This window comes from Stigmatopora argus, chromosome 7, assembly GCF_051989625.1.
Source record: "Stigmatopora argus isolate UIUO_Sarg chromosome 7, RoL_Sarg_1.0, whole genome shotgun sequence".
NCBI classification, from domain to species: Eukaryota; Metazoa; Chordata; class Actinopteri; order Syngnathiformes; family Syngnathidae; genus Stigmatopora; species Stigmatopora argus.
The window spans coordinates 19,263,852-19,290,592 of NC_135393.1; the positions used below are offsets into that span (position 1 = coordinate 19,263,852).

Consider the following 26,741-nt stretch of genomic DNA (forward strand, 5'->3'; position numbering starts at 1 on the left):
AGCCTAGGGATCCATTTTTTCTAGTTTTTTCAGTCAGCATTTTGATTAAATGAAGCTCAAAAAGCTGAAGACCATGAAATTTCCATAACAAGGTATTTAATGCGAGTCACAGTGGTACACGAGTTACATGACTACAATGATGTGAAAAGGAAACGTTCCGACAACATTTTCTCCCTTGCCAACCGTTAACATCGAGACTTTTTATCTTAGCTCCGTGATGGGAAACCACGATACCGCGAAAATATAACAGTTGTGCGGGTGCGTGTACTCGGACTAAAGACAAAAATGCTGGAAATGCACAACAGTATTTTCTTTTACAGAAAACTCGGTGTTCCGAGTATGTATACGTGACGGAAAAGTCCAAATGTGAGCATAGCGCTTAGAACGAAGCTAAAAACCAATGGTTGTTTTTGACAAGGAGCAATCATTCTGATAAAAAAAAGAACTTTCTAATAAAAATGTCAATCGTTCAACTTCCTCCGCCATTTTGTGAAGCAATAAGTCAAAATGAATTCAGCTCTCAAGCAGAAATAAAATCATTCCGGCAAGGTCCTAACTGCTGATCGAAAATGAAATACTGTTGACTTGGGTGGCTGGGACAATTCCTGCGGAGTCCTTTCTTTCTTTCTATCTCTTCCACGTCTTAATCGCTGTAATCCAATTAAAGGAATGGACATATTTTCACTCGAGAACGGTCGTCAAAACTACGGACTGGACGTGGCGTTCGCCGTCGTCTTCAGGTGTTTCTGGAAAAGAAACAAGACGAGCATTGAAGGACAGACGTCATTTCGTCTTTAATATACAGTGGTACCTCGTCATACGACCGCTCGTCATACAAAATGCTCGTCTTACGGGGGAAATTTCGATCGAATAATTCGCCCGTGATGAGGTCAAAATTTCGTGATGCGACCAAGCCAGGTGGCCATGGCATTTTTTTGCATATATTTCTCGAGGTACCACTGTAATTGTTTTGATTCGACGTCTTAAATTGGCAGGAGATGAATTCGGTCCTTTAGAATCATCTTGGACGAGGACGAGTCGGGAGTGATTTTCCTTGCAAGTTGGTAGCTAGAGTATGCCAAATGATGTCTCTCTGTTTTATTAAAGACTAATTAATAAACCTATCATTATCAAACAACCAATTTGACAGGAGACCAAAAACTAACGACTGGAAGTTTTGTGTCGGCGAGAATTGGAGCAGACATATTGGTGAAATAAAAATAGATAAAAATTACCTGCACGTTCTCAAAGTGCTTGAGGCTTTTGCAGTGGCTGAGCTGCGTGTCTTTGTTGCCGCTAAAAAAACGATTACACACTTTACAGAAGAAGCCCGTCTTGGGGATCAAGAATTCCATGCCTGGGGGGCAGAAGGATGCACAGAAGTTATTAAAATGCAAATTGATACACGGCAGGACTGTACTTTTTCGAATCATGCTAGTTTTCAAAATTGAAAAGCAAAGCCAGTTCCTGGTATGACATAGATTTGTATAGATCTTAATTGGACTGGACTTCGATCTAAGTCAGTCTTACCAACGGGAATGTTGGGGTCAAAACGGGGCTTGTTTCTGGCCAAAGGACTTGCTCTCGTTGGCGGCTTGAGCGCCGTTTTCTCTTGGCTTCTTGTCGGGATGTCACAAATCACAGCTGAATCTATCAAAGTGGAGGAAAAGTGAAATAGTTTGCTAGTTAGTTTTTTTACATTTTTGTTCATTTTTCGGTTTGTCGGGTGATGTATAAAGAGGATTTGCCATAATTTTGTGATACACTATTTTGAGCGTAGCTCTTTGTATACTGCATTTTCGTGCTTGTCGTCTTTTTATGCGCGTATAAGCCTCCCCCTCGATTCAGTCATGAATTTTTTTGAGCGTCAAATACGGCGCACATGCGGGAAAATACGGTATTTCTTTTCCTGGTTGGAGTCCTGGATAAAAAAAGAAGAAAAAAAAAAAAGAGTTTTACCCGACTCATCGGAAAGAAGGCTGGTCTGCGTGTCCTGTGCCATTTCCGACTTTAGACTTTCCTCGCTGTCTGAGACGAGGTTGGGATGGGCGGGCTCTTTAGTTGGCTTTTCTTCCGCGGTCTCATTCTCCGAAGCGGCTTCGTCGGACGTCGACTCTTGGATAAGCGCTGTGCTCGATGGGGTCGGGGTCAGAAGAGCCTCCACTTTGAGAATTTCTTCCACGTTGGGGAGCGATTCTACAAAACGGACAGATGCACGTCAACATGAAAATGAAAAAGGAGACATCTTCAAGGGCCTAGAAATAAGTTCTACCTGTCTCCATTTTTTCCAGTTGACAAGTGGGTATCAGAATTTGGTCGGGAGGAAGATCTTCTCGCCGACTTTGAATGGGCGGGGCCGCCATGACGGAGCTCTGGGCGCTGAAGATATCCGACGGCAAACTGTCGGGGGTCTCGGCTAACGCCGCGGGCTGGTCTACGACGTCCGTTGTGGGTTCCTCGGATTGGACAGGGTCGGCGGTCACGTCCATAGGTGGGATCTCCTTAAAAGTGCGCGGCAAAAAAAGGGGCGTGTGAGTCAAACGGAAACAAACCGCGAACATCACGTGAATGTTTTACCTCCTCCGTAGCCGCCGCTGAAAGAAACGCGAGCGAGGAGGACTCCGGCTCGGGGCTTTCCTCTGGAGCGACGGGAGGTAGGGTCGTGGGAAAGTCATCCATGTCCGCCACATCGCCGACCTCGTCCACGGTCACAAAGTCGCCCATGCTCAACAGGAAGGAATCGAAATCCTCTTCGTCGTTCTGAAGGTATAGAATGAAACGTCAGCAAAAGTATTGGCGAGAAGAGTCGGTCGGTCGAACGGCTCCGTTTTGTGAAACCCGGCTCACCGTTGTGGGCAATTCCTCCTCCACTTGGTTCGAGACCTTCTGCTCGACCACGTCGGATTCGCTCTTCTTCTTCTCGATCCTGCCGGACGATCTGGATCTGGAGGACCTTTCCGAGTATTCCTTCTTCCTGTCGTTTTCCCTTTCCCTCTTGTCTCTTCTGAATCTGTAGTCTTGATCGGATTTGGCCCTTGGCAATTTCTCCGGAGCCTTGGCCTCCTTGACCTTCTGCTCCTTCCCCTTTTTGGCCTCTTTCTCCAGTGGCTCCTTGTCCTGAGCCTTGACCTCGACCTGGACAGGAGTCTCCGGCTGGTTCTTTCCGGTCCCTTTTGGATCCTCAACTACTTTTGGCTCATCTCTTTCTTCGGTTACTGCAATTCCTTCATCTGCCTCCGGGGTCACTTGATCCTTATTTTCCGAATCTGGCGTCGTCTTTGCGTCGAGGTTTTCTATTGGTTCAGCTTTCTCCTCTGCAATATCCTAAAACAAAAACGTATAACCATCGACTTCAGTAAAATCGGCACACTGCTCGTTTTTAAAGGGTTGAGTTGGTCGTTTTAGGAGGACGAATTACGGGATTTACATATACAGTACTGTTCTACTTACGAAAAAAGTTCTGGAACCAATTAATTTCGTGAGCAGAGGAACGACTGTATGCAAAACACTAAGAATATGCCAAGAACTTTTTCTTACCACCAAAATGGGCTCTTCTATAGCAGTATCTTGGGCAGCGTGGGTCTTATTTTCAAGGTTGTCTGCCTTTACCGTCGTCTGCTTAATAGACTCCTTTTTAGAAGCATCCGTCTCAGAGGGAACGACTGCTTCGACGGTTGATTTATCCTCTTTGTCCGTCTTTGTTTCTGCTTCAGGTGCCGCCGATTCAGATTTAGACGGCGCCTGACTGGTAACAATTTCACTTTCTGCCGTCGCTTCTTCTGCTTGAACCACCTTTTGAGGGGCTGTTGGTATCTCCGGCTTTTTATCAATTTTCTCAGACACACTTTCTTTGAGGACCACCTCTTCTGGTTTAACTGCGGGTGCGTTGTCTTCAGCTTTTACAAGTTTACGCTAAAACGCAAGATCAAATAGAAGCGTGTGAAAAAAAATCTGTCAAACAAAGCAACACGTGAACTAGCCAACAAACCTCGGGCGACTGCCGTTTGGGAGGAGCTATTGTCGGACGACGGATGTTGGCTTTGGAGTCCGGCTTGCGGGAAAAGAACAGGGGATTGTTTTGCAGAATGCAGGGAAATTTCTGAAAACGTTTGTAGACGGACAGCGCCACGGCTGCTGTTGACATTTGGCAAATCACCTGAGATGGAGAAGAAAATCCACAGGGAGTTAGAAAAAGTGAAAAATCTGTGTCGTACACTTCCAACTTACCGTATTTTTAAGTGGCAAAGATTTGAGCACGGTGCCAAAACGGTGAACCAGTTGTTTAACTTCGTTGGGGCTCGTTGGCAACTCCGGAACGTTGCTGATCACCACCAGGCTGGTCCAACCAACGGGGGTGGACTTCTCCTTCATTTAGCAACAAGAAGGTTTCGCAAGTTAAATACAATCAAGTCGAATCAGCTGGTGGAGTAACAGAAACCCAGGCATAATCAAATCTAATGTTGAAGACCGCTAGTAAATCAACTCATCGATCATTGAATCATTCAAGAATTATTCTAATGATCCGTTAATTGTATAACGATCCAAATCCTCTTAGTTCGGCTTGTCAACAGTCAAACTTTTTTTGTTTTGTTTGATATACTGGTTTATAATCCTGGTCATAATAAAAAAAAAAGAGAAATTTGCTGAGTGATACATTTTCCCTTGTTTTAAAAGAACATGCCACAAAACAAAAATAAATCAATCAAGATATTTGGTTCAGAATTCATTGGCATCAAATTTAGGAACTGCGACTAAGACTGAAGAGTGATAAGACATTAACAGTGTACTTTTCCGTATATTGCAATACACTGCTAGGAGACAAGGTGGAATGGTAGAAATATATTTACCTGCGGGTTCGACGACTGCATCAGTAGATTGTAAAGAGCCACCTGTACAAAAAGATTTGTTCAGTAACTAAGCACATAATCATCAACTAAAAGAAAACACATTATCAAGTGTTACGCTTGGCAGAAGACATGGCCGTTACGATAAATCATCTAACACATGAATAAAGGGTATTTTGCCACTGTAAAGAACACACACTGGAATCTGATGAACAAGCAAAGTCAAAGTAATGAGAAAAGCCTTACTGGTTTTTCAATGCTAGCATGATTCTCAATTTCGATCAGTTTTAGTTCGGAGTCTTTGATCTTCGCGGGAACGGAGGCGTAGCCTTTCACCATTTCTTGGGCTGTCTTCACGTCTGGTAAAGACACGAGGACCTGAACAAGAAAACAACATTTTAGATGTGCCTTTCATTTAATACCGCTGTCCTGTTTGCCATTAGACAAGGGGGGGAAAAAGACTGGGAAAAATTGGGTGTTGTTATTGTTTGGTGGTACCTTTCCGACGGATCTCGCCAAGAGGACGTTGGTGGGATTTCCGAAAGGCTGAATGAGCTCCATGATGTCACTCTCTGACCAGTCGCCATCAGGAAGTCCCGTGATCAACACCTGACCCTGAAACAAATCAAAAAGACCATCCAACTTATTGTTTTGCACCCAAAAGTCCAGTCCAGTACACCCAAGAGTTTAATCGGAAATGACATTATTTCAAAAGAACAAGGGTGCCAAAGTGAAATAAAGATTAAAATGAATTTGGCAGGGTTGCAAAAGATATTAGTTGCAATATTTATGAAGAAAAAAGACCTGAGAATCAGATATGGAGGCATTCACTTACCTCTGGAGCGGCGTTCTTGTCAGTGTCACTCACTTCAGTGGCAACTGCATCTAAAATAAAAATATATATTTTAAAAATAAAAATATATTCATGACTGTAAAATAGGAACTCATTCAACGCATTAAACCAAGTATTACACTTGACCAGACTTGATTCAATTTGAGACAACTCCATTTCTTACCTGAATCTTTCTTGGACTTGTCTGGACTCGCAGTAGGATTACTGGAAATATATATAAATCTTTCATAATTCAAGCCAAAGCCTCATTAAAAATATAATAATGATGAATATGGACAAACCTGTTACTGCATACAGAAGGCGGTGCAATCTCTGGTATCTACATAGGGAAATTCATACATTACAGCACCAACCCTGTTAGTAGTAATAATTGAGAAGAAGTGGCATATTTTAAACATAGTACCTTGGCAGTTGGGGCAGTGATTGGCTGCTCTTTAACAGCGGGTTTTGCCGGTTTTGCCGCGTCTGCCGGTTTTGCCGCGTCTGCCGGTTTTGCCGCGTCTGCCGGTTTTGCCGCGTCTGCCGGTTTTGCCGCCTCTGCAGGTTTTGCCACCTCTGCAAGTTTTGCCACCTCTGCAAGTTTTGCCACCTCTGCAAGTTTTGCCACCTCTGCAAGTTTTGCCACCTCTGCAAGTTTTGCCACCTCTGCAAGTTTTGCCACCTCTGCAAGTTTTGCCACCTCTGCAAGTTTTGCCACCTCTGCAAGTTTTGCCACCTCTGCAAGTTTTGCCACCTCTGCAGGTTTTGCCACCTCTGCCGGTTTTGCCACCTCTGCCGGTTTTGCCACCTCTGCCGGTTTTGCCACCTCTGCCGGTTTTGCCACCTCTGCAGGTTTTGCCACCTCTGCAAGTTTTGCCACCTCTGCAGGTTTTGCCACCTCTGCCGGTTTTGCCACCTCTGCCGGTTTTGCCACCTCTGCCGGTTTTGCCGCCTCTGCCGGCTTTGCCGCCTCTGCCGGCTTTGCCGCGTCTGCCGGCTTTGCCGCGTCTGCCGGCTTTGCCGCGTCTGCCGGCTTTGCCGCGTCTGCCGGCTTTGCCGCGTCTGCCGGCTTTGCCGCGTCTGCCGGCTTTGCCGCGTCTGCCGGCTTTGCCACGTCTGCCGGCTTTGCCACGTCTGCCGGCTTTGCCACGTCTGCCGGTTTTGCCACGTCTGCCGGTTTTGCCACCTCTGCCGTCTTTGCCGCCTCTGCCGGCTTTGCCGCCTCTGCCGGCTTTGCCGCGTCTGCCGGTTTTGCCGTGCCTGCCGGTTTTGTCACATCTGCCGAAGCCTGATCATCCGCCGTGTCCACCGTGCACACCGATGCCTACAACGTGAAATGGCCAACAGAACCATATGAGACAGACGAAAATACCAACGACTCGTCGGTAGGAGCAGAGGAAACTACAGCATTTGGAACGGGAAAAGGGCTAGATGATATTCCTTTAAGGAATTCAAGGCATTATCACACATTTGCTCACCAAATTTCTCTTGCTTTGTTAATAAGTACTGTATTTACTCGCATATAAACCACCCCCTTAAAATTGCCCTAAAATTGTAGAGTTTTACAATTTCTTGCGTATAAGCCGCCCCCGATTCACAATTTTCACCTCTATTCGTGGAAAAAAACCCACAAGTGTCGTGTTAACTGTTTTTGAAAGCTAGAAATCATTCTTGCAGGTTATAAAATTCAAAGTACCTTTTGTTCATGCTGCTTTTCCTCGCTTTCCGGGGACGTCGCTTTTGGGACGACATCGTCGATCTTGCCACACGGCGCTGTTGCTTTAATAGCTTGCTCTGGAGTCCCGGTAGGCTCTACCGGAGGGTCTGAGTCCTGGGATGTTATAGACGGACTTTGTTTTTTCTTCTTTGCTGGTGGAGCAATAGATGGCTAAAAACAAACAAACAAAAAGACACCAACTAAATGAGTTTTGGAACAATAATAAGTTTCACTATTTTTAAGTCAACCAATATCTGGAAAGCGGCCATTTTAAATAAGGCTACTTACATATAAATCATGCCAAAAGGTTAAAAGGGAAATACTATACTCACCGGGTCAGCAGCCTTGGTACTTGGCGCTTTGTTGTCTTTGTCAAAAGGCTTTGTTGGCGTTTTGGATGTTTTGGTGGACGAATGAGCCGATTCCTGTTTGGAGATTGGATCGCCCTTGGAGGCGGGCGCATGGCTGGCGCTGCCCTCCACATGGCGCTTAATTGGATCGACATTGGGGCGCTTGGAACCGCTGTGATGAGACGAATCTCCTAAAAAGTGGGACAGAGAAACAGTTCCAGTTATTTGGTTTCTATATGCAAAATTCTTCCATTATAATGCATGCTTTTTTTGGTGTTATGTTTAAATACGCTGAATATTATACGAATAAAAAGGGCTGAGAAGGGAACCTGTGTTGTGATGATCCTGAAGAGATTTCACATGCGGCTTGTGAGGAGGTTCCTCTCTGCTTTTGTAGTGGAGTAAGAATAGGAAGGGGTAAGAACAGCTTTTATTGTGGAGGGACAACACCGCAGTGAACAACAAAACGTTTCAAATGACTTTTGAACAGGGTTCAAACAATTTTAATTGACATTTGGGAACCAGATTTGGATGTTTTATGAATCAACTGTAGTAGTAGTACTATAATTATTAAAACCCAAATGAGCTGTAAAATTTGAATCGTTATAACTGATTTTTAATGATACATTTAGGATATTGTATTACTTCAATCACTGCTTGCAATTCAAAAGTCAGATATACATTTTCCCAATGCAATTATTTCATTTGTATTGCAAATTGAGTTAAAACATTTTTCAGCAACAGAAATAAATGATATTGGTTATAAAGCCTGCTACAAAAAAAAAAAAATCATAATTAGCTACAAAAACAAATAGCATACAGGAATAGAAATGTGAGAAGGGCAAAAACACAGCTAACCTTTTTAAAAATGGTCTCCAATCAGGATACCTTTCACGGGGAGAACAAAAAAAACATGTTTATGTAACATGTAATCATTTCTCACTTAAATAAGCACATGAGAATTTCTAATAGTGCTGTAAGAAAAGCAATGAGAGGCTCACTTGTTGCGCAGATCCCTGCAGGCAGCCGTGTGGTTAACCGTATTAACATGCTTGGCCCAGTCCTACACAAATCACAAATGGGAGGAGTCACAAACCAAAAACTCACCAATAACATCGAAGCCACGACATTCCCATTCCAGATGCAACACATTTATTTTCTTCAAGAGAATCGCCTCTTCAATTTTTCCACATTTGAAAGAGACAAAGAGAGAGAATATCCACGAAAATAAAATGTGGACAAGTCACAGAAATAAAAAAAACTAAAATAAAAATCTATTTTCTTTATTTCCACACATTACAAAGAAAATGAAGCGATTCAGCAGTATTATAAGACCTTTCATTTGGAACACTTACACCTGTGTGTTTTATTTTTGGGCAATTACTTGAATTTGCCAAACCCCAGAAATATGAAATAAGCGAAAAATATAAAAATAAACATATGCTGGTCATGAACTAACACAAAAACGTCGGCCACAATGTTTGTTGGGCCGAAATGGGCTAAACGATGTAGTCTATGTAATTCACCATCCCTTTATTCAGGGATTGGTCTTATTTCGGGAGAAACGCCTCAGCATTTGGGAACCACGAGTTGACTGTGTACAGGCCAAATTCACAAAGACCGATTGTGCAAGTTTCCTGGTTTTCTAAACGAGGGAGACGGACGGACTTGCGCATTTGCAAGATTACTCCATGCTCCTCTGCCAGTCGTGGTTTACTGGTCGGACTCCTCGCCAGGCACGCGTAACCCAGTGACAATTGTGTCAAAAGGATTGAATTTGAAGCCTGTAATTTAATCAGATCAAATGACAAGGAAGTAATGAAAGGTCACCGTTCCTCTAAAATAAAACGGTGAAAATTGCTGTCGGGTGCAATTCATTAAACATGAAATGCAGGGCCGGAGTTTGTCTTGCCAGGCTAGTAGTAAGAACCTCTCCCAAAAAGTTATTAATAGTTCAATTAGCCCTCGCAAAATCCGGATTATCCGTTTGGCGGGCATCTGGGAGACACTAACAATATCAGGAACAGTCTGTCTCGGAATTACGGGGACACTCGGGATGTCTGACATTATGCATCATACATGAATCGAGTGTATTGGTGCAAAATGGGAGCACACCAAACTCCCGGAAAATGGTTTCAGCCTTTAAAGACACTCAGATTTATCATTCTGTGTCTAAACAGCTGAAGTTAAAAAACATATATACACCGTATTTTCTCGCATATAAGCCATATTTGTAACTCAAAAACTAAATCAAGGGTAGGGCTTATATGCTTATAACTCTTTACCAGTAGATGTCGGCAAAGTAACATTTACTATATGTTGGTTATTTTCTGTTTTGCAGTAAGAAAACAACCATTACTGGATGAATTAATTCCTTATGATATTGAACCTATTAATGTGTTTGATTCATACAGTATCTCAGAAAAACCACGTGTGATGATTTTACTCCAGATTTCCCCTTCAAAGTAACACATTTGTACTCCCTATTAAAACCATAAATATGGAGGTGAAAATTGTAAATCAGGATGAGGCTTATACGCGAGAAATTCTAAAATTCAACCATTTTAAGGCAATTTTAAGGGTGTGGCTTATATGCGAGTAAATACGGTAAATCTAGCAATGCTGTCATTGACAGTTGCAAGTGTCGGATTTTTATGCACTGCGCTAAAGTGCTCGAATGTGCACAAACAGCACAAGTTGAAGGACTTTGTATGATAAAAGAGAACTTCAATTGGTTCTCAATGGCTCCTTTTGAGCGACGTTTAGCTCACCGACCAAGACAGTTTGGTCCGGCCTGGACACCCATCGAAAATTCAGGAGTTGTAGCCAACGGTTCCAAGGCAGCACCCCAAAAGTGTTAGCCATTTAACACTACGTCGCGCCTCGCAATCACTCTGATGCAAGTGCGGCTGACCTGGCGTCTCGTGTACATTTTTACACGAAACCCAAAAATGCCAGAGGAAAAAAATATTATGGTGGGTTCCAAGTTGAGCGCGTGACTTGATGGCCCAGTTATTAGGAGAGATAAGTGAAATTTCACCAAATAGTCATTGATGATGTTTCATCTCCCATGTTCTACCCCCTTATTTTAGCCCTGGAAACAAAAAGGGCAAAAAGGGAAGAATTGGGGTCGATGCCAAGTATTTCGAAAGCTATTCCGTTACCCTTTAAGAGGGTACACCTGATCACAAGATCAGAATTGTCTTCACTTGCTTTTATCTGGGTGATCGACACCAAGTTCGTTGGCGTAACGAACAGCTTCTCATCATGTCTAGTACTAAAAAGCAGACATGGGGAAAATAAAAAGTATTATCCAAAGCGCTCCATCTTATTTGGCAAAGGAAAGAGGAAATATTACAAACAAACGAAAAATCCTTACAGATAATTAACCATTTTAACTAGTGATAGACAAGACCATCCCTTCATACATATGAAACAGGATCGAAGAGTTAGCCCCCCCAAAACTAAATGAATCCTTTAAAATAACCCTCGAGCATGGATTAGGGTGTGGTTCCACTCACCTTTTTACGATCGCACTGAATGTGGCACAGGGCGCAGGAATGAGGAAAGACTTTGGGACTCGCGCCTGTGAAATCCATGATTAAGTCGGATTCGGGGAACTTCTTGGCGCCGGCGTGTCCACCGGCGCCTGAGGAGGAGGTGGCGAAAGAGCGCCTCGAGTACATGTCGCTCCTGGCTTCGGTCGGGAGCTTTTGCTTGGATCCGTTGTGCCTATAGTCCTTGTCCACGATATGACTTTTCGGTGGTGGTCCCTCGCTACCGGGCGAAAGACTTCGTTTGTAATGATCGCCACTGGTCCTGCGATAATCTCGGTCTCCGTGCTTGGCCGGTTCCATCGGTACTAATCGTATCTGCCGTTTTTCGACCTTGTCTATTTTGGGTGCCGGTGCAGGGGAGTATATCTGAATGACTCTCTCGTTCGGTATTTTCTCTCTTTTGTAAGTGTCTTTGGCGGCGCTTTCCTTCATCCGACTGGCGTGACCGTAGTCGATGACTTTACCGGCGGTCTTTGTAACGCTTAGAAACCCGGGCACTTCGGACGAGCGGCTATTTATCGCCTGAGAGGAGTTCGGCGTCTGAAGCAGGCCGCCTCGCATGTTGCGCCCCATGGCGCCTTGGTTGTCGGACTTGTTGATCTGAATGTCGCGGAGAATGAAAGGTAGCGTTTCGGGGGTCAGCTGATCGTCCGGGTAGTGACTCAGCACTTCCAGGTCTTCGTTGGACAGTCCGAAGCTGGCCAAGATACTGCCGGCGCTCTCCGCCGTGTACAGACCCTGACCGTCCCCGACCCCACTATGCGGTTGCTGGCTTTGGTTCGAGCCACCCGATAGCCAGCCCGGGACGGGCGGTCCCGTGCGTTTGCTTTGAGGCTGCTGGTAATGTCCGGGGTGCGGCTGCGAGCTATACGAGCCGTCGGATGGGGGACTGCCGAAAAATTTGCTTGGCGGTTGGAAGCCCGACCAGTCCGCCCTGTGATGGAGGCTACTCGGATGATCGGGGTTCAGCATGGTCGGACTAGAGCCGTAGCCTTGATTCTGGCGTTGAGTGGGCCGGCTTGGGCGGTCGGGGAGGTGGCTGGGGCGAAATGGGAAGCCAGACATGTTCGAGCCTGGGTGGGTTTTCACTGGTTGGTTTTTCGCTTGGGAACGATGACCGGACCGGTCCTTGTCTTTGGGTCTCGGACTTGTGCTGGTAGATACGTCTGCGGCAGTGACCGAGCGCACTATCGTCACAAGGATGGAAGGTTAACCAAGAACAACGTATCGATGAATGTCAATCGGATAAAAATGTTATCAAACGGAGTGGCATCTGCTGCAGGTCCAATGCCAAAGGGGTTCTTCTGGTACTTCTTTCTGGTAGAGGGTTGAAATGGACTCCAAATGATGGATGCGTGCGAGATGCAAAATATTCTGTAAGCACAGCGTTGCTGAGAGGTGAAAAGCAGAAATAAACTATTATAGATGGACAGGCATTCAATCTTTTCATTGTAACCAAAGTAAACCCCTTTGAAATGGTCATTATATTTAAGTCAATCAATTAAAAACAAATAACCAGAGACTTACTTCAATAATCAATACTACACTATTATGGAACTATAATAATTTTGTGTAAAACACGTATTTTCCAAAAACTAGAATATGGAAGCAAGTCCATGGATATTATTTTTTTAAATTCCTTTTCCCCAAAAAGTGAAACTTATATGTTATGTTAGTTCACCACACACCACGTCCAACATGTCAAGCCTTTATTTGTTTAAATTTTGATGATTAGAGCAGAAAAACAAATCAAATCTCACAGAATTCAAATATTTCACGTTTGAAAATGAGGTTCCTGAATAGCACAATGTCGCCCTTCTGATAGGGTAGAATAAAAAGTTAAATATTAAAAATACTTACTTATTGCTCTACTAACAAAAAGCCAATCCCCCACCAAATGCTAAACAAAACAACTCAGTTTATCAGAAATAATTCACTGACTTTTAATTCTAAACGATTTGTCCTTTTTTTTCAAATTGAGAGCGTGATTTTGGACATAATGTAACCGTCAAGCCCAATTTTCTTCAATTTGCTCATGACCGACAAAGGGTTTCTTGTGCCAACTTCTCCACAGATTCCCACTCTCTTCAACAATCTTTCAACCAATGAAAAGCCTCCTTCCTCTAACTACCGTGACGAGCATCGTTACGGCTAAAGGATTGAGAACGCTTCACTTTTATGTTCTAGCCATTTTCCAAAACAGATAACATTCATTTCCCGGCCCAGAAGTCTGAACATAACGCTCAAAGGCCCTTTAAAAGAAGCATTTGGAAGATTGTGGCAAATATATTAAAAACTCAAAAACCTGAGACATCACACGTACGTAGTTGCGGCGGCCATTGCCGTGAAACTCAAAATTGAGTTCAGGTTGATTCCGTTAAAACTGATCATCCTCGAGATGGTTCAGTTGCTTAACTGGAGTCCACCTCTGGTAAATTCCATCTATGACTAGTCTATCTATCAAGACAGATGTCATGGGATTAACAAAGTAAATTAGACAAATAAATTGTCAGTAGCCGCCTGAGAGGGAGGATTGTCTCAAGGAGGAAATTATGGGAAAAATTCTGCTTCTTTGAAGGTTTGGTTGGGTGCAGTGGCATCCATTTGTGGAAGAGGTTTAGAACCACCAGTACTATTGCAACAACTGGCAGGCTATCCAAGGTGAGTGAAGGTGGGTGTTGGGTGGTCAGGGAAGGGACCAATAACCCAAAGGTTATGCTGTCAGAGTTCCAACATTCCATTGGGGAGAGGGCAACTCTCCAGAAGGATAAGCAAGCTATGTTGTCTCACTATCGGAGCAACAGTCTAGCGATAAGACCAGTGTGGTAGAGTGAGCAGACCAAAGTCACATGCCATCTCGCCTGGAGTTCACCAAGAGCCATCCGAAGAACTCTGAGCATGAGAAACATAATTCTCATGCTCTAATGAGACCCAAATGGATCTCTTGGGAGTGAATGCCAGAAACCAGCCGTCACTCATCACCAGGTCAATACCATACTCGGTCGGAGTGAAGCAGGAAAGAGAAGACAAGTCATAATAGAAGGAAAACCAAAGCAACCATGTACTGACACGTCTTGGATCAAAACCTGGTCCAGAGTGCTCGTGACTTCAGGTTGAGGAAACCAGGCATTGATCCTGAGCTCATAAAGACATCAAATAAGTGGATCCAAACCCACTTAGTAAATGTCCTCGAGTGACCCAGCCAGAACCCAGACTTCAATCCAATTGAGCATCTTTGGTGAGAGCTGACAATGGCAATGCACAGACGCTTCCTATCCAACCTGATAGATTTTGAGACAAACTGCAAAAAAGAATCTGCAAAACATGATCAGAGTGAATAATTCTTGCTAAAGCTGCTTCAAAGTATTTTCCAAAGGCTGCAAATTCTTACATACATGTGATTTCTCAGGGTTTTATTATTTATTAGTAATTAACATGCAACAATTCCCAAAATGCTTTTTTTTTTTTTAAACATGTAATTAAGAGCTGTTGTGAGTAAAGGGAAAGTGAATAAAATCCATTTTGGAATATAACTTGCGTACAAAAGAGTGAACGGCTAATGCTAACAGCTAAATGAGAGTGAATTGCAGAGATGCCAAATGAAATCATTAGTACGAATGTGTCTGGCTTTTATGTTTCCCACTCGAAGTCAACTAGAGTTGAAAAATAATGTCACATGATCGATTCTGATTTGGCCCATCTGTATTCTGCAGATACAAGAATACCTAAGGATGGAACCATTTTTAAGTGGCTGTATCGCCAAAACCACTTGACTACAATTTTACAAGCCATCATTCTTTAGGTAAAAGTACCACATGAATAAAATATGAGCCAAATGTGAATCGGTCATCTGGTTGAGTTGATATGGATTGACCCATTTTCACACCAGGAACATCCCAGTGTGAAAGAGACACCACCATATTGAAAGCATGTTTTTTTTTCCACCATCACTTTTTCAATTTTAATGAGGAAGGGTAGATTATAAAAGCTGTAATAAGGGCTCCTATTGTTACGAGTTAAATGTCTTTTGTGGAATACAGTGACAGAAAAAAAGCTATTTGGAAAAAATGTTCTAAAAAGGGGTTTAAAGCCCTTCACACCACAAAATTCCTGAAAATCAGAGATCGTATAGCAAGGTTTGTAGCCTTGAACTTGTAGTTCAGAGGTTTGGTCTTAATGCCTCATGAGGCCCTTGTTACCCAATTTAAAACGTGTTGAAGGTCACCTAAGTAAGCAGAGTAAATATTAGTCAAATGTTTCAATGAAAGGAATACAATAATAAACACAAATTTCCCTATTTTAATCCACACGGGACTGTGAGCATATATTCGAAAGAATAGTAAGTCAGACGTGCTAACAAGGTGCTCCACTAATGCTGATAAAAGGGCAAAATATATATATATATAAATACAGCAATCTAAAAGGAAAAGCGTACTATACCGGCAAAACGATTTTTTAAAATGGTGGATATTTTGAGGGCAAAAACCATACGTTTTATATACCAGCAAGTAAATATACAGTAGGCGGATACTGCGTCATTAAAAGCTGTGAGTTTACAGTTTTAAACCCATGTTCCACAGTACTTAACGTGTACAAACACGATATAAAAGGAATGTAATAAGTAAAATCATATTTTAAAGAAAAAAAGTACAACGGAAAACTCCGACCTAGCACACACACACACAACGTAGCGGCCATTTTAAACGTCGTGGTGGCAATAGCTCGAGTTAAAATACACAATCGGTATAGTCCATTTTACACAGCGTTGGCACATTGTAAATGAGCAGATTTAGTGTTAAAATACCTTTTTTGCATCGACCTCCTATATAGTTGACGTTACCATATGGGAATTCATCCTCAGTTTTGCGTCGGCTCCTCCAGCTTCTTTTTCGAGGTCTTTTTTTTCTTCTTCTTCCGTTTCGTACGACTTCTTTGGTCATTTCTTGGGGTGGACGAGATTTCAATGCACATTACTGCCAACTTGCGATGGGGAGTGGCGACCGTCACAGCAATTTATTTACATACTAAAGCTGTCAAAAAGCATTCTTTCCTTATTTACCAAACATTAAAAAGTACAATAAAACTATGTAAAACTTATACTAGGTTTAAAAAGAAAAGGAAAGCAAGCACTTAAAGAAAATTGGTATATTCAATCATGAAAAGAATTGATTAAAAATAGAAATGGATATGGGTCATTTTTTATCCCGATTGTGCATGTATGTTGTGCATTAAGTGGTTAACAGCTTTTATTTTTAAAGACAAACACACTGCAAAAAAAACACATTACAGAATTATAGAGTACAGGCGCACTATACGTATATACTGTACATGTGGTAGAATTACTTTCACATCAAATTTCACAATCACAACATTTCTGCAATATCTATTTATTTTTTGTTATTTGTATGTTAAATAGTAATTACATAAGACATGAACACCAAATGAAATAATAAAATAATTAAAAAAAATGTTATGGCGTGTTGATGCGTGTTTTACAAGAGAGGAAGCTTGGAGAAGAAGTGACGTAGTAGTGGCGCATGCGCACTGCAAATCACATACGGAAGTAACACTGATCACAGACGAGTATGGAGGTTTCCGACACCACGAGGGATGGTTAGTAGCGCATGTTTTCAAAAATGGTTAATGTTTTACTGTGTGTAATTTGTCAACATTTGTAGAACAACGTAGTTCAGGTTTCGTGTTGCTCCAAAAGTAATGTAGTATTTATTCTTCCCCTGGAAGTTGTGAGTCAGATAACTTTTTCTTTAAATTCAATCTAGTACAAGTAAAAAATTCACCGACAGTGACCGATATAACGGTGAAACTATATTATGTCATACTATCAAAAGAATAAAAGCTATGACTATGTTATGAAAACGCTTCATTAATATTATTGAGTAATAGAGCTAGTCTAATCATTTTGCCACTATCCAGTCGGTTTTCCATAGCGTTCACTTCTACCACACCTGAATCTAATGAGCAAGTCACCAGCCGCCATTACTTAAACTTCTCATATTTAAAGTCATCATTTTCACATAAGGCTCTTCTTTTCTCTTTCCTTTTTGGTTGAGAATACGTTGTGTGGCTCAACTGTTAACTGTAGCTCGTACACTTTTTCTCCACTAATCCTAAATAGTTTTTCCGCATAGTGAAAAAATGACCGTTTCATGCAGAAATAGGCAAAATTCTTATTATTTTTTCCTCCCTCTGAACAGAGTCACCTGGAGAAATACCAGACTTGGTTGCCACACTTAACATGGAGGGCGTTGGTGTCAAAGTTTCAGAAGACTCTGCTAGGTGTGTCAAAGTTTCAGAAGACTCTGATAGGTATGTAAAATTAATATATTAGAATTCTATACGATGGAGTAAAAAAATGAAATAAAAAATAATATATTTCCTTTCCCGTTTCAGTGACAGCTCCTCGTCAGACTCTTCTATTTCCCCGATCATTGTGCTTGAAAGTCTCGCTGACGATGAGTGTTCAAGCCAACCGACTCCTCATAAAACCAAAGATGAAATGTTATTCGAGGTTAGTATTTTAGTCTACTTTTTTGTTTCACTGTAGTGAAAAATATTGGCAAAAAAGTATGTTTTGTAATAAATCAATTACCGAGCTATCGGATCGGTACACGGTCGGGTGACCCGGACTCCCAACTCGGGTGTAAAAATAAAAATATGCGATGACTCAATTGACTGTTAATTATTTTTGGGTAGGATTTGCCACCAGTGGAGGAACTCACTGTGTCTCTACCAGATGATGCGCAAATAATGCCAGTCGGAACAATATCTACTATCATAAAGGAGATTGGTAAATGAAGACAGCCACACACAACACACAAACACACGGAATTGATTGTTGTGTGTTAATTAAATGTGTGGTGTGTCTGTTCAGTCATCATCCAGTCGCTGCAAAACTCGCCCCCTCTGACGGAAGACAGCATCATCTTTCGCTCCGATCGACTAGCTTTGGGCAAGGTAAGCTAATATTGAAGGTAAACTTCTTCTACTTCTGTATAAATTGCATTTTGTGCCATTACTTAAGCCTATCATATTTAAAGTAATAATTTTCACAGCACAAGGCTGTTTTTTTTTCGGGACGGGGCAAAATATTTCATTGTTAAACTTAATCAAATGAAAAATCATGGCTTTTGACCACGCAATGAGCCACAATGGCCAGCAGAGGGAAGCAAATCCCGTGATTTTCATTTCACTCCCCTAATCTAGGCTTCGTTTCCCTTTTTACTTCATTTTACGCGTTACGGTTATCCTTACGAGGGCTCAGGGGTGCTGGAGCCTATCCCACACATCTTTGGTTTGTCGATGGGGAGGACCCTGAATCGGTCGCCAGCCAATCGCAGGGAGCCATTGAGGAAAAACATCCATTCGCAATCCCCGCTAGGACAATTTTGAGTGTTCAACCAGCCCTAGCATGCAAGTGTTTGGAATTTGGGAGCTAAACCAGAATACCCAGAGAAAACTCGCACAAGCCCGGACAGGTAGTAACTCCTCAGAGGAAGGCCGGAACCCATCAAGGAACAAACCCCCCGCCTGAAAACCATCAGGCCGACATACTAACCAACCATCTGGCCATTTCCACCTTAGGACTCACCCACTTGAGAATGCTATATTAATTGAATGCCAAAATATTGAGCCACACAAACCCCCAAAACCAACTTTTCATCCCATTCCGTCGCCCAAGGTTTTTGAAGTCTTCGGACCCGTATCCAGACCCCTCTACATCTTGCGTTTTACATCTCCCGACGACCTCAACGCAAAGGAGGTGACCCTCGGACTGACGGTTTATTACGCCCCGGATATGAAAGAATACACTGGATACGTCCTTTTACAACAACTTCAACTGTGAGTCCCCGGATGCACAAGCAAAAGGAAATATCCCCATTGGGCCACCTTTTTAGGTATAAAATCTATTTCTCTGCAGTTCCAAGGGCTCGGACGCTTCTTGGAAAAATGATCAAGAACCGCCGCAAGAGGTACGTTCTACAATTTTGTGTCCACTCTTAATTTAGCACCGTGTAATTGGATGTGCATGTCTCTAAAATCTATTATTTGATATATGTGAAGAAGAAAAAAATTGGGGGTGGGGGGCTACCGTAATTTCTCGCATATAAGCCGTTTTTGTGACAAAAAAAATTATGGCTGAATCAAGGGTGTGTCTTATTTGCACAAATTAGACTTGATATGCTCGAAACTGCAAGGTGACAAAGACGAAACGCCATAATGCAAGACAATGCGGTCATTTATTTCAAAATAGAGAAAAAATAAACAGATAAAGCGCTGAACAAAGGGCGTGGCTTATACGCGGTGGCGGCTAATACCTTGTTAATAATAATACTTGACCTCCAGATCAGCCATTTTTTTTCCAAAATAAGATTGTATTTTTGTATAGGTTAAATGGAGCGGATTCATCCATCGCAATAATAAAAAAAAGACAATAGGGTACTCGATATTCGATATAATTGGTCTCGTTACGTCGAATGTCAAAGTATTACAGTAATCCCTCGATTATTGCGGCTTCACTACATCCCTTTTTTTTCGGGTGGAATTTTTTTTTGTTAAAATTATTTTTTTAAAGTTTGATTGGATAACTTTATTCATCCCGTATTCGGGAAATTTCATTGTGACAGTAGCAAGAAAAGGCATAGTTATAAGTTAGACAGTACAGTCAAAGGCCGCAGAACAACAAAGCAAAAAGCACAAAGTACAAATCAAAGTCAATGGGATCATTAAGAATCACCAAATTATTAAGACAGAAAAGCAACAAAAACACAAAACGAGCAAGAGTTTCGGTAGCAAAAACGGATAGACTCAAAAAGATGAAAGTTGGACAAAAACTGAAACCTTAAAAATGTGTAAATCCACGTTAAAACTAAAAGCGGAAGCCACTCCCCTGTTCTCCGCTTGCTACTAGGACTCGCCACTGAAGTAAAATATATATATATTTATGTTTTTTTAAATAGGGGTGACCCTACTTCATTTATCGCAACCATTTCTGGTTTCCCTAAACCGCGACAATCGAGGGATTACCGTACTCCCCTCTCCCCAACATTTCAGCAACACATTTTTACTCTCTCGCACTCCAGTCTTTAGACTATAGCGACGACGAAATGGAGCACGAAGCCAAAAGGAAATTAAAAGCCCCTAGAAAAGCACGCAACGACCAAGGTAACACTAGCTCCCCGTGGAATGCCTCGCTCGCCAGAATGCCTTTGACCCTCCTTCCAATGGCCTCATTGTTGACTTTTTTGTCGATTTCCAGAAAGCACTGCGCTCCCTCCCCGCTTAACAACACCACGAAACCCATCTTTGTTGTGGAAGCGCCAAGAGAACAACAATCAAACACCTCATTACCACTCAAATCAAGCAACGCTCCCTTATGAGTATAGCGCCCCTCGCGCTCTCCCCCCCACCTCCTACGGACCCCCCCCAGTCCATTCTCCGTACAGCGTTCCTCCACCCCCTTACGGCCCCCCACTCACCTTCTCTCCCTTCGCTCCAGCTCCCCCGCCGCCGTTCTATTGCCCGCCATACGCCCCTCCGCCGTGGCCACCGTACTACGTTCCATTCTCGGCACCTCCTCCTCCACCACCTCCTCCTCCTCCACCTCCTCCTCAGTGAATAAAATTCTCCAAGTTTTGAAGCGCAACTCAAAGCCGTTGCAAGCGTCCAAGCAAATATTCCAACGCCGGATGAGTAACAAAGTGTACCATATTGGTCCAGGAAACATCATGTTTTTTTCAGGTACATTTTTACTCATTTCAAGAAAAAGGTCATTGATTGGAGCCCCATTTCACTTCCTTGTCTATTTTTTTTGCAGAATTGGTATTTGATAAGGAATTTTCTTTGTAATATGAATTCATTCATTTGTCAAATTTTCATTTCACGCTTTTATGACAGGCTGGAGATATTTTGTTCCCATATTTTAACCCTTCAACCTCCAGGCACTTGTAAATAATTCTTGACATCCAGATCAGCCATTTTTTTTCAAAATAAGATTGTATTTTTTTGTATAGGTTAAATGGAGCGGAATAAAAAAATGCCCATCCACGAATGGTTGTTCTTTGTTTTTATTATCTGATCTCCAACATTTATCCTCCTAGGACAAGGGTGTCAAACTCGGGTTGGTTCGCGGGGCGCTTTAACGTTAACTTGATTTCACGTGGGCCGGACCATTTTAGATAGAATACTTAGATTTTTTTTAAATATAACTGGATTAAAAGCCCTGAATATTCAGTTTTTTTATAGATCTGAAACAATGTTTATTTGAGGTTTTTTTTAGATTTTACAAAATGATTTTTGAACTAAAAACACAGAAAAAATTGATTAAATAATTACAATTATTGATTTAAAAGGGTGAAGATCAGGAAATTGAATATACATCTATACTCTTCATTTGAATTTGATCCTAAAACAGAAAGTCGGCACCCATGATTTACTTTCCCGGGCCACCCAAAATGATGCGGTGGGCCAGATTTGGCCCCTGGGCCGCCACTTTGACACATGTACCCTAAATAGTCAGTTTTTATAGATCTAAAGCAATGTTTATTTGAGCTTTTTTTTCTTAGTGATGGAAAATGTCTTTTAATCATGTTTTTTATTTCAAATGGAAACAAAATATTTTTTAAAGTGGAAAACGGAAAATATTTGTATATTTATTTTTAGATTTTTCAAAATGCCTTTTGAACTAAAAACAATAGAAAAAAATGGTTTTAAAAAATTGCAATGATTAATTTTAAAAAGGGGAAAATCAGGAAATGCAATATACATCTATAACCATTTTAATTTGATCCTAAAACAGAAAGTCGGCACTCATAATTTACTTTCCCTGCCCACACAAAATGATGCGGCGGGCCAGATTTGGCCCCCGGGCCGCCACTTTGACACCTGTCTCCTAGGATAAAGAACACATTCTTTTGAATATGTTTCTTCCAACTATTATGATTATTTTTTAATGCTATTTTGGAGCATTCCTCCCGACAAAAACAACCCCATTTCACCCAGTCACGACCCCCCAAAATCCAGATCTCATAGGATAAAAAGTCTTTCAAACCGCCGCCCCCATTTCGCCACCTCGGAAAAACATTCACCGGAGACGCACGCTCAAATATCAACACAAAAGCGCACACAATACACACAGGTAGACGCCATCCGCGTGGCAAATGTGGCGGTGTTTTCTGTAATTAGCTGTTGTGGTACCTCGGTGAGCCATTGGCAATTCTTCCATTCATTTTGATACAAGCCTCCAAAGACTGCAGATGCCTGCTGTGTTTATTAAAATTATAATAACCCTTTACTCATTAGGCCATCTCACAAACTGACAGATTGGTAACAAAACACACACACACACACACAAATACACACAATGGAGCCGTTAGAAAACATGCATAATAATAATAAGAGGCAGGGAGGTATAATTAGTTTATCTTTGACTACACAAAAAATGTTTAATTTGCTCAAGTATTTGACTTTAAATCCTCATAAAATATTTAGAGCAGGAGTCGGGAACCTTTTTGACAGAAATAATTCATAAGTGTTATTTTATGAGAGCCATATACATAAAAAAATGAGACTTTTTAGTCATTTTATCACTTTTAAAGTACAAAAAAAGTCTGGATTCTTTTAATAAGATATAACATTGTTGCTAAGCAATGAGCTAAAGCTACATTTTAGCTTACAGGCATGTGCACTCATCCAAAGAGCCGCATTTGGCTCGTGAGCTAAAGGTGATTTTGAGCATCAATGCCTGTATAAAAAGGCAGGTGAGCTTAAACATGTTAAATTATGCTGCTTTATATATTTAAAAAATACAATAAAATCAATATGTGGCTATTCTGACAATTGTTCTCAGTTTAATCATAATTGAAAATATGATTACCCACAAATATAAAACTTATTCTTCCTCTCTCCAGGCAGAAAAAAATGGACGGACATATTGTGGAAATATTGTGTGCATAATTCTTTAGAGAACTTGTCAAAAGATGGCGCTCAAGAGCTTTAATTTTAAAGACAATTTTGCTGAAACAACAGCACAACTGTAAATATCTTCATATAACATAAGGAAAACATATTTTTTAATAAGGAAGTACCAAAAAAGGGGAAAAAGTGTCGGACATTGTACTATAAAACAATCATAAATAAGATCATTTATGTCAATTCTGCTTTATAAATCAGATGTGCAAAAAAATTCAACATATACATTATTTCTGAATTATTTCCATTATTTTATTACTAAAAAAAATCTTTGCATTCCAAACAGATTTCATAATTATCTTATGTCGCGAGAAACAACATTTGCAGAGATAATTTAACTTTTGAAATGTGTATCTGCTTGAAAAATGTTCATAATGTTAAAACTTCTTTTGAAATTGTTGAGATTATTTTGTAGAAATGGACTTGACAGATGTTTTGTGTTTTTGAGTGAGTGTTTGACCAGTATTTCCAGGGGTGTGTAGTGTAGTAGATAGAGCAGGAACCCCAGGGTGAGGGATTAACAAGGAGCCAATGTGCAAAAAGTTCATGTTTGGTCTCTTAGGGAGATCTTTAGCACCCCCGCTAATCTGCCCATAAAAGGAGCAGGGCAAGAATAGCAAAAATAGAGCATGTTATTGTTCAGACTTGCAACCCCAATTTCATTTTCTCAAAGCTCAAAGAGCCAAGTGTCATCTGATGCTTCACCCCCCCAAAAAAAGAAAAAAAAAACACTCAGTAGATGAAGATAAGAAACTATTGTTGTCAAAAAAATGACCATTTTTCCATTTTTTTTTTTTAGGCTCTTCTACTGGACGGAAGGATCCCGGCAGAATAACCACGGAGGACGTCTTCGGCTTTCCCCAAGGTACGAGGATGCTTTAATTGACATGTTTTCTCATTATTACTTGCTATTTGCCGGGATTAACATTTTGGGCGGTGTTTTTTTTAATTTTGGTGGAGAATTCTACTGGGATGGAAGGGTCGGGGGTTCGATTCCCGGCTAGGGCTGCCCGCTGTCAAAGTGTCCTTGAGCAAGACATTAAATCCTAAATTGTTCTCAATGGGTTCGGCGACACTCGACCAATCGTTGCGCTTAAAAATATCAATATATGCACAAACTGTGTGTGTGTGTGTTAAAATTATTTGTGACGCTGACATTTAAATAAGTTTGCCTGCTTTAAAATATAGTGGAAAAATTGTGGTATACATTTATGTGTATATATATATATATATATATATATATATATATATATATATATATATATATATATATATATATATATATATATAATAAATAATAATACGTTATAGTAAAATAATGACACATGAACAAAATAAGCACATATTATTGTGGTTCTTGTAGAGGGACCAAGATAAATGCCAGTAGAAACTAGGGCCATTCTGTATAACAGAAATAATACAAAACATGACATTTAAAAAAAAAAAAATATATATATATATATATATATATATATATATATATATATATATATATATATATATATATATATAAATGGTAACTATATTCTGCAGATACATCTTTTGTAAAAGTGGATATAATGTAGTGCTCAATTCAGTTCAATTCAGTTGAAAGTCTAAATCAAGAGTCTATCAACAAGTTAGACGCAAAGAGCCAAAATTTGAAACTGTGCAGAGATAAAAGAATCTAATCTGTTAATTTAAATTAAAAAAATATATACATAATGTATCTTTTGTTTTGAAATGGCCCTGAAGAATTTCAGAGTGTTTTACGACAGAATAAAACTAAGAGAAACGTGAAAAGAGGCAAATAGCCACAGTATATACAAAATATGATACAAAGCACTTTGGCCGGGCGGGAGCCGCATGTGCCTCGAGAGCCGCAAGATCGCCACCCCTGATCATTGTCTTGCAGCAGTCCAAATAACTTAGTATATTTTATATGCTACTCTATTTGTCAAAGTCCAAATTGAGCTTCCAAAAGTGGGTCAAAATGACCCACATGCATTTATTATAGAATCCAATAAAAAAATATATATATATATATATATTTTTTTAATTAACTATGCCTGTCAGGAATAAATAAAAACAGACTAAATGACAAATATCTTCCTCCAGGAATGTGGGACATAAAAGACAAATATTTGGGTTCCACCCTAAACTAGTCGTGCACCCATTTTAACAAATAATAAATCATTTTTTTTCTGCCTGTGCGCACAAATATTCAAAATAGGAAGATAATCGTGCGTCTTAAAGTCCAATACTTGAGTTTCCTGTGGATGACTGTAACTGGCCAATAGCGGGCAACCGGGACGTCTCTAATTAAAATGAATGTACAACAATAATAATAATGCTAAAATAAAAAGTCAATGAAAGTCATTAGTGGAGCGTGGAAGGGTTTGTCTCCTGCCACTTTTCTTATCTTTTTTTCTCCTAAATAAATAAAGAAATTAAATAAATCCAGGGAGCCAATGAGTTTCCGGGGAGGACAAATAAGCACGCTGCTCATTAGCGACTTTGCCTGATTATAAGAAATGCAAAAGCTGTCAGTAAAGGTTGACTAATTCACATTTTTTTTCCTGTTTTAATTGACACGGATTTGCTTTGATTGGAATTCAATTGAAATGGCTTCTCTAAGTCGCTTATCAAAACGTCGGGGAAGGTTTTCGCTTCAAGAAAATGGAAGCATAATTAACAATGTCATATTATGATGGTATCATCTTAATCATAAATCTTTGTTTTTAGGGAAAAGGTCAGATTAAAAAGGTCAACGGACTGTTTGTGGCCCTTGGAAGCAGAAATGATGAATATAATGGAATATTGAAGAAATTATTTGGAGGAATATTGCTAATATTGCCAAAACGGCAGTATTAACATTGACCAGCAGAGGGTGCCAAAGTCAGATTACGTGAGTTCAAAAATCATTTTTCTCGCTTGCAAATATCCAAACATGAGCATTGGAGTCTAATGTACTTTGAATATATGTATATATTTTTTTTACATAATAATCGTGTAAATATGCTAGTTTACTTAAATAAGATGAATACAGTATAATAGTGTTTATATATTTATAAGAGGAATTTTCTCAAAGAAAATGGTGTTTAAACAGGCCCTCGAGCAACTCACTGTTTTTGGTGAGTTTTGATTTTTTTATGTGGTGTGTTATGTATCCAAATTTAAGAAAAATATACATATGAAATCCTGACAGAATATTTTTGCTATGAAATTGACAGCAAGGCTTTCTCATCAGTCTAAAATGCTAAAACAAAAATACATTTTTCTACATGAAGCCAGGACAGGAAACCATTTTTAAGTAGAGGAAGTAAAAAAATAAATACAAATAAATAAATAAATAAAGGCAGCATTCACCCACCCATCAGCAAAACAGGCTAACAAATATATCCACACAACAAAAAGGAACAATGTCGTTAAAGCATGACTGGGCACGAGGATGCTGACAGACCACTTATAATT

The 26,741-nt window shown here is 40.6% G+C and overlaps 4 protein-coding genes across 5 annotated transcripts in view; 2 read left to right on the forward strand and 2 right to left on the reverse strand.

Annotated features, from left to right (window-relative positions):
* Positions 1–79: 79 nt before the first annotated feature.
* Positions 80–4,995, reverse strand: LOC144077901 (uncharacterized). The gene is made up of 11 exons (XM_077606002.1): positions 4,848–4,995; positions 4,228–4,365; positions 3,989–4,156; positions 3,538–3,912; positions 2,848–3,324; positions 2,578–2,760; positions 2,273–2,501; positions 1,960–2,196; positions 1,531–1,650; positions 1,236–1,357; positions 80–746 (listed from the first exon to the last, which is right to left on the reverse strand). Exons 1-11 carry the CDS (start codon positions 4,866–4,868, stop codon positions 705–707), a joined length of 2,112 nt encoding a protein of 703 aa, XP_077462128.1. The 5' UTR covers positions 4,869–4,995; the 3' UTR covers positions 80–704.
* LOC144077244 (uncharacterized) lies at positions 4,959–16,087 on the reverse strand. The gene is made up of 13 exons (XM_077604814.1): positions 11,265–16,087; positions 8,745–8,806; positions 8,602–8,631; positions 8,073–8,131; positions 7,726–7,934; positions 7,373–7,564; positions 6,101–7,000; positions 5,979–6,016; positions 5,861–5,901; positions 5,680–5,729; positions 5,343–5,459; positions 5,091–5,222; positions 4,959–4,997 (listed from the first exon to the last, which is right to left on the reverse strand). Exons 1-13 carry the CDS (start codon positions 12,363–12,365, stop codon positions 4,959–4,961), a joined length of 2,970 nt encoding a protein of 989 aa, XP_077460940.1. The 5' UTR covers positions 12,366–16,087.
* Positions 16,088–16,819: 732 nt separating this feature from the next.
* naf1 (nuclear assembly factor 1 homolog (S. cerevisiae)) lies at positions 16,820–21,349 on the forward strand. The gene is made up of 9 exons (XM_077605291.1): positions 16,820–16,913; positions 17,516–17,627; positions 17,712–17,829; positions 18,015–18,108; positions 18,193–18,275; positions 19,000–19,160; positions 19,240–19,291; positions 20,402–20,483; positions 20,578–21,349. The coding sequence occupies exons 1-9, from the start codon at positions 16,886–16,888 to the stop codon at positions 20,934–20,936; spliced, it is 1,089 nt and encodes a 362-aa protein (XP_077461417.1). The 5' UTR covers positions 16,820–16,885; the 3' UTR covers positions 20,937–21,349.
* Positions 21,350–26,014: 4,665 nt separating this feature from the next.
* tenm3 (teneurin transmembrane protein 3) overlaps positions 26,015–26,741 on the forward strand; it is a 176,258-nt gene continuing 175,531 nt past the window's right edge. For both annotated transcript variants that reach the window (XM_077604192.1, XM_077604193.1), the window contains exon 1: positions 26,015–26,175. The gene's annotated coding sequence lies outside the window, so the exon portion shown is untranslated. The remainder of the gene's footprint in view (positions 26,176–26,741) is intronic.

Bases quoted from the DNA above. Each gene is read 5' to 3' on its own strand.
- LOC144077901 (XM_077606002.1), bottom strand. From the start codon at position 4,868: ATGCAGTCGTCGAACCCGCAG. The intron at 3,913-3,988 runs GTTTGTTGGCTA...CTTGCGTTTTAG, and splicing joins CCAAACGGCAGTCGCCCGAG to CGTAAACTTGTAAAAGCTGA. The intron at 2,502-2,577 runs GTAAAACATTCA...CGCACTTTTAAG, and splicing joins CAGCGGCGGCTACGGAGGAG to GAGATCCCACCTATGGACGT.
- LOC144077244 (XM_077604814.1), bottom strand. From the start codon at position 12,365: ATGTCTGGCTTCCCATTTCGCCCCAGCCACCTCCCCGACCGCCCAAGC. The intron at 5,460-5,679 runs GTAAGTGAATGC...GATTTGTTTCAG, and splicing joins ACAAGAACGCCGCTCCAGAG to GGTCAGGTGTTGATCACGGG. The intron at 5,223-5,342 runs GTACCACCAAAC...TTTCTTGTTCAG, and splicing joins TGGCGAGATCCGTCGGAAAG to GTCCTCGTGTCTTTACCAGA.
- naf1 (XM_077605291.1), top strand. From the start codon at position 16,886: ATGGAGGTTTCCGACACCACGAGGGATG. The intron at 17,628-17,711 runs GTATGTAAAATT...TTCCCGTTTCAG, and splicing joins GTTTCAGAAGACTCTGATAG to TGACAGCTCCTCGTCAGACT. The intron at 19,292-20,401 runs GTACGTTCTACA...CTCGCACTCCAG, and splicing joins ATCAAGAACCGCCGCAAGAG to TCTTTAGACTATAGCGACGA.